Source organism: Eurypyga helias, unplaced genomic scaffold (assembly GCF_000690775.1).
Source record: "Eurypyga helias isolate BGI_N326 unplaced genomic scaffold, ASM69077v1 scaffold10025, whole genome shotgun sequence".
NCBI lineage: Eukaryota > Metazoa > Chordata > Aves > Eurypygiformes > Eurypygidae > Eurypyga > Eurypyga helias.
Genome location: NW_010253361.1, coordinates 1928 through 18820, shown reverse-complemented (window position 1 = coordinate 18820; position 16893 = coordinate 1928). Strand labels below are relative to the sequence as shown.

Here is a 16893-nt window from a genome sequence, read left to right as displayed (position 1 = left end):
AGATATTTAATGTAGATATTTGTTTTCCCTGAGAAATGATTATTTCATCAGATCACAGGATAATTCAGAACGGCAGGAAGCTTGAGAGGTTTCTTGTCCTGTTAGACTGCCCAAACCAGGGTGAACTGCAAGGTCAGACCACGTTGCTAAGAGTTTTATGCAGTCTGGCCATTAAAATATTGAAGGACAGAGAATGCACAACGTCTCTGGGCAGGCTCCTCCACTGCTTGACTTGTCATTTTGAAAATGTTTCCCCTTACACCTAGTCAGATGGTCTCTTTTTTTAATGCTTGTCGTATCTTCTCCATGAGAAAAATGCACTCCATGGAAAAAGATTTTATATATCACTTAAAGCTCAGAAGACTGCTTGGGGGAGGAGGAGAGACTACTGTGCTATAAAGGACTTGGAAATGGAAAACTGTAATTTCTTTATTCTGGCATTTATATGCTGTTTGCATCAGTTTAATGATACTAAAGTACATAACAATGTAATGTACACAATATGAAATACTGGAATTGATGTACATTCTTTAGAGTAATTTTGTATTTTTTTTAAAATACTTCTTACAAGTTTATGCTAAACTGTATTTTCTTTGAGCTTCTAACAAGCTCCAAAAGTATACAATAAATATTTGGTAGATCCTATTTTAAGCTCCTAAGTACTGGGATTCAATTACAATTACGAATCAACACAAGCACTTCAAACTTGGCAAATTTGCCATGAAGATACTTTCCAAGCAACCTCACCAGAAAAGCTATGGGATTACCAAGTATCTCACTATTCATCCAAGGAGAAACAGCATAAAAAGCAGGTTAAAAATGAGAGTCATTCAAAGCAAAATTTGACTGGCTGAATTTTGGGAAGACTGATAACAGCAACTTCTGAAAGTACACACGCAACTTGTCACTTTGTACAAGTCTATTTTAAATAAAGGTCAGTTGAAGTTGTAAATATTAGATCTAGTTCCAATTTTAACACAGGTTAGATGACTGGATCGGGAGGTCTAATTTTTCACCACTTTTGTAGTTACTTTATCTGTCAGTATGTCAAACTCCAGGCACCAATATGGTTATTGGTCTTTTCCAGTGACTATGTTGAGTTTTCCCTAATGATCAGACATTAGAAGGAGAAGGCTGTCAGCTTTTGGCTTTGTTTTATGAGAGCGTGATACAACAAACCTCTGATTTCAATATATATGTACCCCGGGAGTATATCTACTTCTAGCAACATCAAAACAGAGTTCACTATAGGGATTCTTTCTTGCCCAGCAAGCCCTGGGATCTCAACCATAAGATTTAGGATCACAACATGCCTGAGCACTTGTATGATTAGTAACTATGCAAAGTAAATTTCCTCAAGGAAAAGGATTTATTGAAAACGGATACTTGCCAGACATTTGAAAAATGAGATTTCATCCCCCTATACTATTTTGCTATACAATCTCTTTAAACAGTAGAGATTTTATGATACCTTCTTGTTCCAGAAAATAGAGCACTGTGAAGCACACAGTGCGTAACTGTAATAAAAAGGCTCCCAGAATGTTTCTTTTAATATGGTTGCAGAGAGGAAAGCGTATGAAAAAATTTTATGAAAAATGAAAAAATATGAACAATATGGTTAACAAACTTGGTGCCCGTTATCCACAGCTCACTGGCTTGAGCCACTTGCCTCACTGCAGACTGGCTCTGCGCATCTGCTCATCTGGGAGCAAGCACAGCGACCGTCAGGTTTATCTGTCACAGGGCTGCTGAAAATGAAAGAGCTGCAGCATTATCTCCTGCACCCTATGCAGTGACTGGCAGACAGTCTGGCAAACTCAAGGGCTCCAGAAAGAGCTTGTCCACATTCCAGGAAAACTGAAAGACAGGTGAGAAGGATATTTAAATATATTCCAGTTCCTAACAGACCAAGGTTAGTTTAAGACCTGCGGCACAGGGGTTCAATCTGGCCACAGCTAACGGTTACTCGAGAGCTTCCACCTTTAACTGAAACCCTTTCCATTTTTTTTTTTATTCATATGAACATTACACAAAAAATGATAACTAGTCAAACACTAAGTCACAGCGTGGACTGTTGCCCCAGTGAAATGAAAGGTTCAGTTTAGTGTTTAAAAAAAAAAAAAGAAAAAAGAAAAATCAGACTCCAGTTATCCCTTTCTGGAAAACAATATAGCGGTCTAAAATCCAAATGGACTTGGAATTCTTAGAGGAGACTTGATCCAGCCTGCTGAAAAGAAGAATGTATGAGGACAGGGTACAGTATCTTCAGTAGCTTTCTAGCATCCTCTCTCCTGGAACCTTCGAACAGGATAAGGAGAATGTCATAGTCCAAGAAAAGCTCCTGTTTCACGGAACAGACATGTAGTTGGATATGCACAGTAATGTTTGCTGCTGTGTTGGTTACAACTGCAAATTTACGAAGATGTAAGATTTGTGAAATCAGCAATTTAACAGAAATCCAATTGTGATTATTTATATGGGGAATGTTAACTACTTAAGATGCCTAATTATAATGAAGCCTCCAGAAACAACATTTTAAATTAAACCAATAGGGTATTAAAAAACCCACACAACAGAAAAACCCCTTATTATCTAACCATACCCAGTTATTCTCTTGCCAAATACAATACAAGATTGGCTTACCTACCTCTGTCTTCTATGGCAGAAATAAAGAATTCTAATGCTAGCCAGGTGGTCCAAAACTTATTCTGAATTCCCTGCTTCCCATACACCGGAGTCAAATGGGGCAGTTTAAGAGGCTGTCATGCCTGAGCTGAGCGTTACTTTACCCAGCTGCAGTGTTTCTGACACCAGTGGTGCTGTCTGCAGATCTGAGGCACACAAAACTATTCTGCCAGAAGAGAAGTGGAATAATCTGGGCCTATATTGTGACAGTATATTTAAACAGAAAAATAGTGTAGTTTCTAAGAAGCTCTGATGAGACTTATCCAAAACAATAAATAACAATATAATCCGCTCCACAATTTCACTGTAATTATTTTTTCCTTGTAAATAAAATCTCATTGATTTCATACAGGACCCACAACGACTCCCTTTTTCTGACTGTGTACTGCTTTACCATAACGGCAGTATATTTTCCAAAATGCTCCAGCTCAAGCTTAGGAAATTATACTGGCTACCAGGATACCTTAATCAGACCGTTCTTATCAGTGTGTCTCCAGACTAATAAGAAGAAATTCAATCTAGAGCCCACTGAACACTAAATTAGATCTAATCATAGGGCACTCTTCCAACTGCTCAACAGCAGGTCTAAAACCAACAAATGCCATTCTTTTTTTCATATCCATTAAAATGCTACAAGCAATCCCATAATAGCTGCTTCAAAGCCATGATCTGAAAAGTGTGCAGACATTTTTTTGCATTTAAAACATGATTAATGTTCTCTTTGCCAAGACTTACTTTAAAGTCAAACACTTTCAAGAAGACCCTGAAAGGCTCCAGAGCCACAATGCTCTGGGAATCTCATCACAGGGCAACCTACTTGCATCCTCCCAGCTTGACAGTGTTTAAATGATCGAGGTACAACACCCTTTAATGGTTCTCTGGCATCACTTGAGCTAATTCAGACTGGAGAATTACTGCATCTGGGCTTAAATATGTAATTCATTGAAAGCCTGCACTACATGCACACAAGGACTATATTATAAAGGCGTTGAAACATGCTTAATGCTTTATGCAAAAGTTCTAGACCCACATTTTTATAGGACACTGTGAGCCAAATGTTGAGTGATTTTATTTTTTTTTCTACTAGGAAAGATCCTACCCGTAAAATGTCCTGGGTTAGACAGAGCAACTGTGTATCTCCTCGAACTTGTAATCATAAAATTCTGGGGGTGAGGGGTATGATAAAGCTCTTGTTTTTTTAATATTGTTTCTTTCTCAGAGGCTAAAGTGACAAGTTAAGTTTTAGCTCTCCTTTGTTTGCAGCGATTTCACTGTGCCAATCACAGCCTGAGTCTGACAAGGGTTCACACGCGGGTTGTTTCAACACGTACCCAGTCCCAGCTTCCAAGCACTTTCATGGTAGCTGTTCTCACACCTAGCAAACTACCTCCCCTCCAACAACACAGTCCTTCCTTACTGCACAGGCCGGCCAGGAAGACACTGAGGTAGTAACGAACTTGTCAGGTATGGGGCACGAGAGAGGAGAGCAGCTGCCAGAAACACTGTGTGCACAACGTGAAGACCAACTAATTGGCTGAGTGCAGAGATTAACAGCTTCCCACTGTCGCAGCTCAAGGACTGCCACAACCAAACCGTATCTGCCTGTTCTTCTCTAAAATAGGCTGATCTACGTTTACAATCAAAATCTTCTGGATAAATCATGCGTCTGAATAGTCCTTCACCTAACACACAGAGCAACTTCATAGTTTAGTTCTTTGGCTTTGCTCAGGGATGTCTGATCTAAATCTATGCTGATTTTTATATAGCATATAAAAGCAGCAAACACGGCAGTCAGTGACACATTCCGTGGTAAACATGAACTCTTGGATATTAATTTCTCGTTATTTTATATAATCTATTGTTTGGGGGTGGAGGGTTGCGTGTGATATCAACCGGAATTGATTAATTTATCACATATCACCTTCACTTCTGAATGCATCATCCATGATGGTAACCAGAACGTTAGAAATACATATCAGACCCCTTCTGCTGCCTTTACTGACTGGCTGAAACAGCAGCTGATTTCCTTGTCTTTGAAGGAGTTACTGGTTTCCAGTGTGATTATGGAGACAAGAGTAAGCGAAATTTCCAGTTTCACATTTGGCCTAGGAAATGTTTCATGCTACAATAAGAAATACTGACGACTCTATGATATGTATCTTACCCCTGACCATGACTGTGTGGTAAATTCCACATGGCATAAAATACTCGAATACACAATATATTCTGAAATATTTTTTCTTGCAACTAAGCCACATTTAGCATATTAAGACTATGGAACTAGGCATGGCTTGCAGCAATAAGATCTTTCATATTGCCATTTAGCTTGCATCTCCAGGATCCAGAGATTCAAGCACAATTGCTAAATATGTAAAAACAATCAGATGGCATCCCCACCCGCACTTCAACCGGTGACCAAATTTCCTTTCTTGAACTTCACTGAGTCTCTCATTTCCTCCCCACACTTCAATCCTCTGTGTCTATCACCCATTATACACACTCTGCTATAAAACTGTTGGCACCTTCCTTTTTTTTTTTTTTTTCCAGCCCTTGCCTCCCTCTTGCTTGACACAGAAACAGCAGACTAGCACGTCCCAGTGAGTTTTCAGTGGAAAAGGTGATTATATTAATGCCAGAAGATGAAAAAAACAGTAAATCTAGCCAGTCTGTAAAATAAAGAAGAGGAAGGGATCATACTCACAGCAGCTGCAGAGACACAAGATCATCAAAAAGGCCCTGGGGAATCTCTGTGATCTTGTTTCCATAGAGCACTCTGAAAGACACAGGAAGACAAAATAAATCTTAAGTAACAGACCAGTTTAGTGTCCTCCCACATCTCTGCATTACCATCTTTATTGATCTTGTGCACCATGCCCAGGATCTGTGGGCATTTCATTTAACTACTGATCTCATTTTCTTTTCGGAGCGCACATGGTATTAAATGAGTCGTTATGATTCAGGCTTCGTCTGGTGTTGGAAAGCATTTTTAATGTAGAAACTGGACAACATCCAAAAACTGTATCTGAAATATTTTTCCTTTTATTGAGGGATTTTTTTCCCACCCTTTTTAGACACATTTTAACCACTGAAAGACACATTGTCTGATGCAAAAACCTAGAATTCTGCTCAGGGATACTGAATTTAAAAGCCAGAGAGCACAATCTGGTTGTAGATAAAATTTCATGTGACTGGATCTCTTAAGATACAATAATTGGCATGAAAAGTGACACAGGCATCATTGGACAAAACTGTATGGCTTCACCAGCTGCTGTTACGATTTCAACTAGCTAATACAAAGAAATTTAGCCTGAACTTGAAATAGACAGATATTTCAGAAAATCAAAAATTATTTAGGTATAGTTTAGTTACAAAAATCAATAAAGATTTAATAACACAAATGAGAAACACTGTATCTATTTATTCAACCACAAATATACATGACCTGATATCCATGATTAAGTTTTAATATTAAAAATATTTCCTTCTTGAATGGAAAAATGCACATACAGCATTCTCAGAAACTGTACTAAAGCGACAAACAGACCAAACCACCATTATGCTAAGATGCGTTACCTAGGGACCCGAGCAAAATCATATGTGACAGGAACACCTGAATTTCAATCACGGCTAAAGTATTTACTCATGTCATTTCTGCAAGTTAATAAAATCTGTCAAAACCAGAAAGTGACTAAGGAGCTTATATGGGTCCTGGTGAAAGGTAAGAAGATTAGGCTTCACAGGACATGGTAAATGGTTATAAACCAGCTCATGCCAAAACTTTGTTGCTCTTGTGTCACTCAACTGGTTAATTCCCTAACTTTTTAATGTGGAATAACATGCTAGCGATGAATCAAGCACCCATGTGAGGCTTGAATGCTGGCTGAAATCCTGACTTACCCTGTCTTTCAGCATTTAAAATATTATGGGGAGTTGAACATACTGAAAAACAAACACACAGCATGACGGACCATTTACAATACCCTCTGGCCTTCCCAGAGTATCGTCACTTCAGTTTATTCTTCATCAGTCATTGGAAGTATATCACCTCTGTGGGAGAGATTCCAGACCAGCTCATTTCTGAGCCTAAATAAAATGAATCTAAATAAAATAACACCATTTTGATATGAAAATCTAAACTCAAAACTTCATTTTTCATTGCTTTTATAGTTTATCAGGAAGCGACCAGCTTCCCAAGAAACTAACGTCCATCTAGCATTATGTTTTCACCAAACAAATGTAACATAACTTCTATTTATCCATTGTGGAGTCAGGAGATTGGCTTTTAATGTGCTGTTACAGTTAGTGGGGTTTTGTGAGTAATGAATGCTAGTACCTCTAAATTTTTCTACTTGTTTCCTATTTCAGCCACAGAAGACACACACAATTTCCTACTTCAACAAAATTTCATGCAACATATATAGGTTTTTATACTCTACCCAAAACTAGACAGAAAGGATGGCTGAACTTCGAAATGTCTAGCAGGTCCATTCAGATAGTAGTTTCAAAATATGAGATAATACCCATCACTGGAATTTCACTGGGCTCTAATACACCACCCAAATGGTTGCCTCAGACTTCTTTCTGAACAGAGTAACTGATGGGAGCACTTGTACCAGGAAGCAAAAGCAAAACCTTTGCAAATAAAAGATTTATAAAAGGTTAAAATATTAAGTGAATGCCCACAGAATCCAGTATATTTCCATTTCATGAACAACATTTCCTTAGCAGGCGCATCATCTGCATACAAAGCTTAGATGATAAGCTCTGTGATGTTAGATGAACATCCTCCTTAGTTCTGTGAAGAAGCAGGGTCATCAATGCTGATCAGTAGTGCATAGTACTATACCATATAAGAAAGTTTTCAGAAAAATGCCCATGGAAAGAAGTAAAAAAATTCCCAACTCAGGACTAGCGGGTATTCTGGCTGTAGAGGCAAAACCTCTTAGGTAAAGTAAGACCTTACAGAAATCCCAACACTCATACCCAGAGCAGTTGCTAGTTATGGCACTACTAAATGCAAATATCAAAGTAAGACTCTTATGAGAGTAATTTCTCATTTACTTTTAATTTAAGAGTCAGAAGGTCATAGCGCAGTGTTCCACTGAATCTGAAACCTTGGATGTGTTTATACATCCCCTTTATTATTTTGAGTGAAATAAAACTAATTAATGTAGCTTATAAGATAAAACAAAGCTTCAATTTTTAGCAGCCACAAAAAGAAAAGAAGCATTTTCAAACCTAATTGGGCTTATGTGCATGTGGCACATTAACGTTTGAACAAATTAACAGCTAAACAAAAGTCAGTATGAGAGCTCAGGCACTTGTCCCTAATTCATATTCATGTTCAGCACTACACAGAGCCAAATTAGCTAATGCCATTGTCTGCCTGCCATGCCAGAGCTGAAGTCAAACGGTCCTCCAGAAAGAAGCAGAGAGGAGGGGAGATACATAATGCATTGCATCTCATTTCTTGTTTTCCCTATTTCCATTTACACTAATAGACAGCACAGAAACTTCTGCTTTCCTCAGAGCCCTCATTTTCTTCTGTTTAAGACAGGAAAGCATACTCATACCGACAAATACGAATATTGGTTAGGTTCTTGTTCCTACTAAACTTCAGGCTTTGCAGATTAATCCAACTGATGTTCTAAGTAGTTAGAAATAAAGTTTAAAGAGTGAAAATAGTCACTGCATAGATTCATCCAAAAGCTTAGGACATACCAGACAAAGAAAGCATTGGAAGCTCACACAGTAACACATATGTTATCTTGGGTGAGAATGGAGAATGTAATTAAGCATGTAACAAACCTACAGTGGTAGGGTCTCAAAACATGTGTCCCACCGACTCTTCAAAATCTCTAGACATTTTGACCTCTTGAACAATTTTAAAATGAAAGAATTTGTAAAGGCTATCAACACATGGCCTTTCATATGCACTGAAGTCTAGCATACCACCTTCTGAGGGTGTGAAGCAATAATTGCTGTGTTGTCTTTATTTTAAGGTTCCTCAGCCTACCTCACTTGCAAAAGTAGTTGCAATTTAGCTGTTTCATTGTCAGATCCCAGAATATGAGATTTTTCCCTGAAAGGTGACACAGAACTTTTTGGGGGTATGAAAGCCTAGCACAGAATCCCTTACTCTGGACCATATGGTTTCCAGCTAAGTGTTCCTTTATTTTGGCTTGGCTGAAACATTTTTACAGAAGTGTCAGATTTTGACTTTATGCAATGTCTTTTTCAGTCCTCAGAATACTTAAAACTTTCCTTCAGACTGTGAAAACAATTCTTGCTAAGAAGAATTATATTTCCCAAGCTAAGTACAATGGCACAGGCTCAATAAGAATTCAAGTTTTCAAAAGAGGAGGAATTGATAGGGATAAAAACAGCAATAAATTTCTAATATCTGAAAGAAACTTAGACATGCAATTTTTTTTTCCTTCACTATTTCATATTTCTTCAGAACAAGTTAGGCTAAATAAATCACAGTAGAACTATCCAAAGCAATTTGTTACCTTAAAATAAGTTTGGCAGTTACTGCAATAAGACAGTGTTTTATTGCAGATTTCAAATCACTATGAATGACACGACATACATCATCACCCAGGAGATGATGGTCAAAATGGGACTGCTATGTCAAAATCTAAGCTGTCTTTTGTCTTTGTGCCCAGGCTGATCTAAGCTTTCAAATTGTTCACTAGCTTAATTCAGTATATGAACAAAAGCAAAGGAATTCTCCCTCTGCAGTAGTCCAAAATTTATTCATTCAGTCGAACACACTGAAGGCTTAGACTATTTTGTCATATCTCATAAAATGCCCCCAGACGGTGTGGATATGGCTGTCCAAAGGTACACTTGGACACTTGTGGTACACTTGTGGGAAGTTTACTGACCCCCAAGAATAACATTTATCTTCAACACTATTAACAATAACCCAATGCTGATACAATCCTCCCACTGATATTAGACAGATTTTTGAGTTGATTAAATGAAAAATTAATTTACTTCAGAAAGTGCATCCAGCAATCTTGAAACATGAAACTGTTCATAACGTAGCCCCCTTGCTCTGCGTGGTTATTAACCACTCCAACTCCAGCCAAGTGCAACTCTAACGATGTAACGCACATACAATATACTAACAATAGAGCTTTTCTCTACAGCTTAAAATTAAGATAACACATTCTTCTGCAATCAACCCATTTTGCCACTCTTCTCAATGCAACGGTACTATTAGCTCCCAAGTTCCTATGGAAACAAGTATTGGATGGCAAGACTCATCCCTCCAAGACAAAGTCCAGGGGTCCATTAGCACAGCTCACATCTGTCCTGCTTACTGGGTTTTTTAGATTCAAATAATTCTAATTATTCGTTTCTCATCTTGGATATTTCATATGGTCCCAAGTACTGCAGTATCACCACATCTCACAGCCTTCAACATATATACCCTTGTATCATCTCTTTGAGACAAAGAAATACTTGCCCTTTTTTAAGAGGGAGTACTTTGGCATAGACAAGCAGTTTGTTTCTCCAACAGCTGTCACTGAAATTATGCAATGTAACTCCTTCCTCCCAAATCCCACAGTAGCATCTTTAAGACTAAAGACCCTTTTTCCCAAGCCTTGACCCACAACACCCTCCATCCTCTACCATGGCTTTATAGCAAGCTCTCCACAACTCTCTTCTCAAAACCAGAGGCTGATCTTACTGTACCTTCAGTTTTATCCATAAAAAGGTTTGAAATTTTTGGTTCATACCCAAAATATGCTAAGGATCTAAACCCTATTGAAAGGGAACTCAGCTATTGTAACAGATTTAAATCCACAGAGCTGACCAGTGACCCACAGTATCGCCTGCATGTGACACAAAAGGAAAAGGAAAAGCCAGAAAACCCTGGGAAGAAGAAGAAAATGTTCTTAAAGAATAATGATTCTGGTTCCCTAATTGTTGCCACAACCAGGAAAAAAAAGAGTTATGTACATGTGCAAGTATTTCTAAGAAAAATGGAGTAGAAATTCCTCATTCCACACAGTCATTATATGAATAGGGAACAAAATCCCACTGAAAAATGGGCATGGAGAAAACAATCTTTTTTTCTTGTGTGTGAGGAATGGAGAAGTCTTGAGTCCTTATGAGAACAAGCTTGCCTTTCTTTTGCTAAATGCAGAGAAAGCATAAGGCAGAAGCAGCTTATTTAAAGTGATAAGATTTTTTTACTATCTGACTCCCATAGGAGGATTTATTGTTAGAGAAAACATATAGATTTAAAATATAACTTATGACCTGCTAGCATGTGGATCACTTAGCACTTCTGAAAGATTTAAGTTTGATACATCTTAGGGGCAACTGCTTCTGTAATAAACATTCCTGTGTTTTGAAAACTGTAATACACCATTATCTCTACACAGGTACAATAGGCAGAGCACTCTGAGAAGCAGTTCTGCCTGGAAACACTAACCTAAGCTAACTTCAGGAGAGAGCAGAGTAGCAACCCACTATATATAGGCCTCCATTAGCCAGCCAGCCTAACAATGTTGGCTGTCTTCCAGAGAAGCACTTTCACTCTCCCGGACCCATAGGGAGCACTGCAATTGCATGCAAGCAGGGAGCAAAGGGAGGAGCAGAAAATGGGAATAATGCAGGGGTGAAAAAGCAAGGATTCTAGGCAGTACAGCAGAAGTTCACTTTTAATGGAAACCAAGTTGCTTACTTTCATTTGTGCATTAATATTTTCCCCTCCTTTATTCTTGTTTTAACTCAGCTAGTTGAAAAGTCCAGCTGCTCTGTGCACAGATTAAACCTCGCCGGTGTCTCATCAGAATGCATGCCACCGATCACATCTGACTTACATACACGAGAAATGAAAGTCACTCTCGGCTGAGCTGAGGCATCTGTGCAGAGCAGTGTTCCTTCAGGGCACGCAGCTGACTGAGGTTACCGGGGCCTCAGGCACCAAAAAGACCAAGCCACTTAAAAGAGAAAACGCAAGTAAGCAACCTGTCTCTCTCCATTTCTACCTCCTTGTTCCTTCCTTCGGCAGTTTCACTGGGAGCCCTGGCCCTTCACAGGAGCCGTCTGCTCCTGCACTCTCTGCGCCCGACACAACCAGGCTGCTGGCTATAGCAGAGGTCAGACGAAAGATCCTCTGCTTCTCAGAAGTAGAAACCTGGGGAGGTCTCCTCAGCGCAACCCACATGATCTGCAGAACAGCTCCATGAAGACATCCAGGGCTCAGAAACCAAAACCGCTACGTACGTGACCAGCAGGGAGGAACCTGCCAGAGGTCTGGGGGACAGTCAGGGAACTACCTCCTGCCTATCAGCCAGAGGGAAAACGTGGGTAAGACCTCCCTGCACTGAACAGCGAGAGTAAAACGGCTCAAAACAAAGTCCAAGTCAATGGCAGCACATGGACAACCGAACTTGGAGAAGGAGGTTGACAATTGCAAGGCTGGAGTCAATCCTATCCTAAAAACCAGTTTGCCGAAGAGAGGAGAAACAGACTCTGTGTTACAACGGTTCGTGTGGCTGCAAACAGAAGGAAATTGAGGGAAAGACAAATGCTGAACAAAGGAAAGGCTGCTCAGAGGCAGGTCCTTAGTACAGCCCTTTATGTGCTGCATGGCATGTCTCTGCCCTCTCTCTTCCCCCTTGTAACCTCCCAGCATTAACTTAAGCACGACTTTACCCACTTGGATATAAACATATTTAAACATCACTTACTTAAACTATCATTTTGGATGACTGGGCAGAGAATACACAGTCATTTCACTTGCCTCTGTGTGCAAGTCAAAACACTATAAATTCCTGCCCAGTTTACATTCTCATTTCCTCTCTGTCCCCTCTGATGTGTTCTGTCCCAGTCCTGAAGCCACCTGGGGGTATCTGAATTAGCTACAGCTAAAGCTGAATAACTTCTGAGGTGGGAAGGCAACCCCAGTAGAAATGTCTTGGCTGTCCAGCCTGCTTCTAGCCAGGAGGTTTGCCAAGAGCAGAAAGCTGTAGCATTGCAGCAGCAGCAGTAGCTTCATACTAAGCCAAAACCAAAGTGTTCAGTAAATGTCATTCTCTTATGGAATCGTTTCCAGACACTACTGAGGGATTTGACCATTTCCACAGCATGTTAAATAACACTGCCCTAACTATTCAAGAAAGGCTAGCAACACTTAATATATATTTCTGGCATTCTCCCAGCTGCATTCAGGGCACAAAAAAAGGGCCCATCCTCCTGCATTCTGGCTCAGAAGTTTACTGAAATTTTTAAGTTTAGCACTGAAAAGCCTTCTCATATTAGCACCAGTCAACAAGTTACATAGGTTGTTAGAATTATTCAGCATTCAGAGAATAAAATATGTCAGCTTTTAAAAATAAAATACACTCTTAAAATCAAACCATGTTATACGAACATTAATGAGCCAAACCATTTATATGGATATTAATGAGCTAATGTTTTAAAACTGACTCTAAAATTAACGCAGGTAACTATTATTCCAGTTGAGCTTACCCTCTCCTCTCAACCTGGAACTCTTTCTAACACTCCATTCTACTTCATTCTCCATCTGCAGCTTCTGACCTTGTATTTCTCTTTTTACCCATTAAAAGCTCCAGTGTTTTAATAGTTCTGTGGGTAGCTGGGCTGAAATATAGCTGCATTTAAATTCAACTTGGTGCTAAAACAGTTTCTGTCTTCTATAAAGAGAAATGAATGGTTGTCAAGAGATCCTACCTTCCTTTCATCTGCTGTGTGAAGTCATATTTTAGTCTCCTTCCAGTTTAATAAACTAGTAATTGCAGCTAAGAAATGTAAACATATTCTTAAGACTTCAGGTTCTTCCCTCATTAGTTATAAAAAACCCCAAAAAACAAATAAACAAAAAAACACACAAGAGAGTGCAATCTCAGTTCTTTAATACAGAAGTAAAATTCAGTAGGGAAGTGTTTCACCCAAGCCCCCCCTGATTAACCCCACAGAACAGCGTCTGAGCTACGCCAAGGTTTTTTGTGTGCCACGATGAATTTTGGGGCATAGACTAGCCTGCAGGTGCACGTGTACAGCAGAACAACTAACGCGCGAGCTCTGAAGGAGTGAACAAGTGAGTAACCTTGGGGGCGTTCATCTACAAAAGGACTTAGTGGAGATGTGTAAACAGCTCCTCCTGCTAACCTTCATGACCAATTTTTCATTTACAAAAGATTAGATGCTTCACGCAAGCTGGCAACTGCACACAGAAACACAAGTTCTCCCAGACAGCACATTATCATTTTTATGTCTCTCACAGGCCAGCTCTCCCCAAATGCCCATTCAGTTCTACTTACAATGAAATGAGAGATTTCAAGCCTTTGAATGCATCAGGCGCAATGTCAGATATTTGATTCTTGCTGATGTCTCTGTAAAGAGAAGGGAGGATTAAAAAAAATAATTTGTAAACAGGAATTTCATGAAAATACTTTACCTGTAGTTTATTGGAAGAATATATTTGAAACAAAAAAAGAACTAAAAAATCATTTTACCTTAGAGAAATTAGGAACTATGTAAGGACACAGCTAGACAAATTCATGGAATGATCAGAAAACATCAGTCAGCCCGACTGACCATAGCCTCAATAAAGCAGCAGCTCCCCTGCTCATGAGTTCTTTCATTTTATGGACACTGAAACAAAGAGTTTTATGAAGAGCTTTGAAGAACAATGGTGAGGTAGCCCTTGAAATAAAAACTGTTGATAAAGCCATCTTAAGAACTATTAATAACGGTGATGGCATTGTGGCTCTGTGGGGTGGCCCTCAAGCATGAGGAGCAGCCTGTGACAAAGCATAAAGGTTGTCTGAATGTTTAAATACAGGCGTGGAAGGCTAAGGTTATAACAGTACACGAGATCATATTTTGATTATAAGTGAAGTGACAGATGAGGTGAGGAGAGGTTCTAAGGTGGCTGGAAAGTGCTGGCAGGACGTGCATTAAGGAAGACGGTGGGATTAATGGTGTCAGCATGGTGTAGGCACCAGGGGAATAGCTTCTCAGGCAGCAAAACCGTGTTTGTCTAAGAGAAGAAACCTTGTGGTAAATGAGATGTATTTATGAACATATTCATAAATACCACAAACATGTAATATAGTAAACAAAACTCCTATCAAAACCCTGGGAAATTCCACTAAGCGTTAGTCTCAATTTATATGAAACAATATAGATAATTCTTTGGATGATAAAGCTCTTTGAAGGTAAGACTTTTCCCACACCACTCCTGTTTAATACCAGTGGGAAAGGGGATGGGAAACAGAGTCTCTAGAGCCCGATCCCAAAGCAGGCACCAGTGTCACTGAGAAGTTCGGCACTGCACCAGCGTTTGGGTTTTAATGGCTTAGAGAAAACGAGCAGCACAACATTCTACCGTGACCTTGGTCGGAGAGGCACTGGCACAGGTTGCCCAGAGAAGCTGTGGATGTCCTGGGAGTTTCCAGGGCCAGGCTGGATGAGGCTTGGAGCAACCTGGTCTAGTGGAAGGTGTCCCTGCCCATGGCAGGGAGTTGGAATTGGATGATTTTTAAGGTCCCTTCCACCCCAAACCATTCTGTAATCTGGTGAGGCAGACAGGAAGAGGGTCGACACAGCACAAGCAGGTCTGCTTGGAGTTTTCAGACACTAGGGAAAGCTTTTCAGCATCTGAATGGAAATTGTAGACCTTTAAAGCCAGACACACTTGGGGAACACCCAACACACCGCACACCCAATCAGGGAGCCCCAGGGAACTACTGGAGAGAGTCCAGAGGAGGGCTACAAAGATGATTAGAGGAATGGGACATCTCCCTTACGAGGAAAGGCTGAGAGCTGGATTTCTTTAGCTTGGCGGAGACTGAGAGGGGATCTCATCAATGCTTATAAATATCTAAAGGGTGGGTGTCAAGCCTCTTTTCAGTGTTGCTCAGTGACAGGACAAGGGGCAACGGGCACAAACTAGAGCACAGGAAGTTCCACCTGTGCTTGAGGAAAAACTCCTTTACTTTGAGGATATCAGAGGACTGGAACAGGCTGCCCAGAAAGTTGTGGAGTCTCCTTCTCTGGTGATATTCAAAACCCGCCTGGATGCGTTCCTGCGCCATCGGCTCTAGATGAACCTGCCTTGGCAGCAGGGTTAGACAAAGATGATCTCCAGAGGTCCCTTCCAACCCTGATTATTCTGTGACTCTACCATTTCAGCCATGATGCTAGTGGAATTCAGTTATATGCTGTCATTTTCAAGGGGAAGTGTGTTCCTGGTTTGGAAAATACCCTTCAATTTTAATCATAACCAACTAAGTATACAAAGATAAACATAGACCATGCCACAATTTCTTTATACACAGAGCCAAAAATCTACTACACTTGGGACCCAGATGCTCAGAGCTGGGTGCCTTATCAGGACTGTCATGGCAATGCAATCTTTCTGCCAGTCAGTTCAACCAGGTGCTTAGCTACAGGCATAACTTTCAGCCACCTCTTTGCAGTCACTGACAGTTGGTATCAGCTTGTATCAGTAGTATCAAATCTTTTCACTGATAGCTGAATGCAGTATTTCATGTACATCTTCACTGTCATGTCTGCTGGGGCACACGCTGACGGTTCGAGCCAGACTCTCTAAATAAACATCACTTGAACCAGAACTTAGGAAAAAATAGGATGGTTTTCCATCCTATAGATGTTTCAAGCTACGAATTCTGTTGGCAAAAATTTTAATGAAGCCCTCTAACTGTTTTCAAATCTAGCAACATAATGTGGGATTTTCATTGTTTCTTTATAAAGTTAAAGAAACAACTTCTCTCTGATCTACTGATGTTTTCTATTCAGCATCCCGTCTACAAGGACAGCATTCAGTGAAGGTTTCTGTTTCTTCAGCTCAACTCAGAGCAGCCAAATTTGTGGCAGTGAAAGCAGAACTATTTATTTTCATACAGTTTTTTGTTTAACTGCCTAGTAGCATTTGCTGCTTTTTACCTCGTAATTCTTAAGCAAGCAGAAGCCTGATGTGAATCTGTGCTATTTATTGAAGGATGTATTATAACCTATTACAGTGACACAAAATCATGAGTTTGCTGAACAATGACAAGCATCTGAAAAGGGGTATTTAGTTTCTGAAACAAGTATTTCAGCACTATTTTATTGATTTGCTACATTTCAACGTTTCCATCCTTTCACTCTCCCCATGTCCGGATGCTAATGAGTGTATAACTAATGGTGCCTGAA

At 39.9% G+C, this 16893-nt stretch overlaps 1 protein-coding gene across 1 annotated transcript in view; it reads right to left on the bottom strand.

Moving 5' to 3' along the window:
- The window catches only part of LOC104510406 (slit homolog 3 protein-like), a gene marked incomplete at its 3' end in the record, with an annotated part of 59509 nt that extends 43736 nt beyond the window's left edge, over positions 1-15773 (bottom strand). Inside the window, exons 1-3 of the mRNA XM_010152643.1 lie at positions 15649-15773; positions 13995-14066; positions 5387-5458 (exon numbers count right to left, since the gene is read on the bottom strand). Of these exons, the coding sequence (XP_010150945.1) occupies positions 5387-5458; positions 13995-14066; positions 15649-15773 (269 nt within the window). The remainder of the gene's footprint in view (positions 1-5386; positions 5459-13994; positions 14067-15648) is intronic.
- Positions 15774-16893: the final 1120 nt, after the last annotated feature.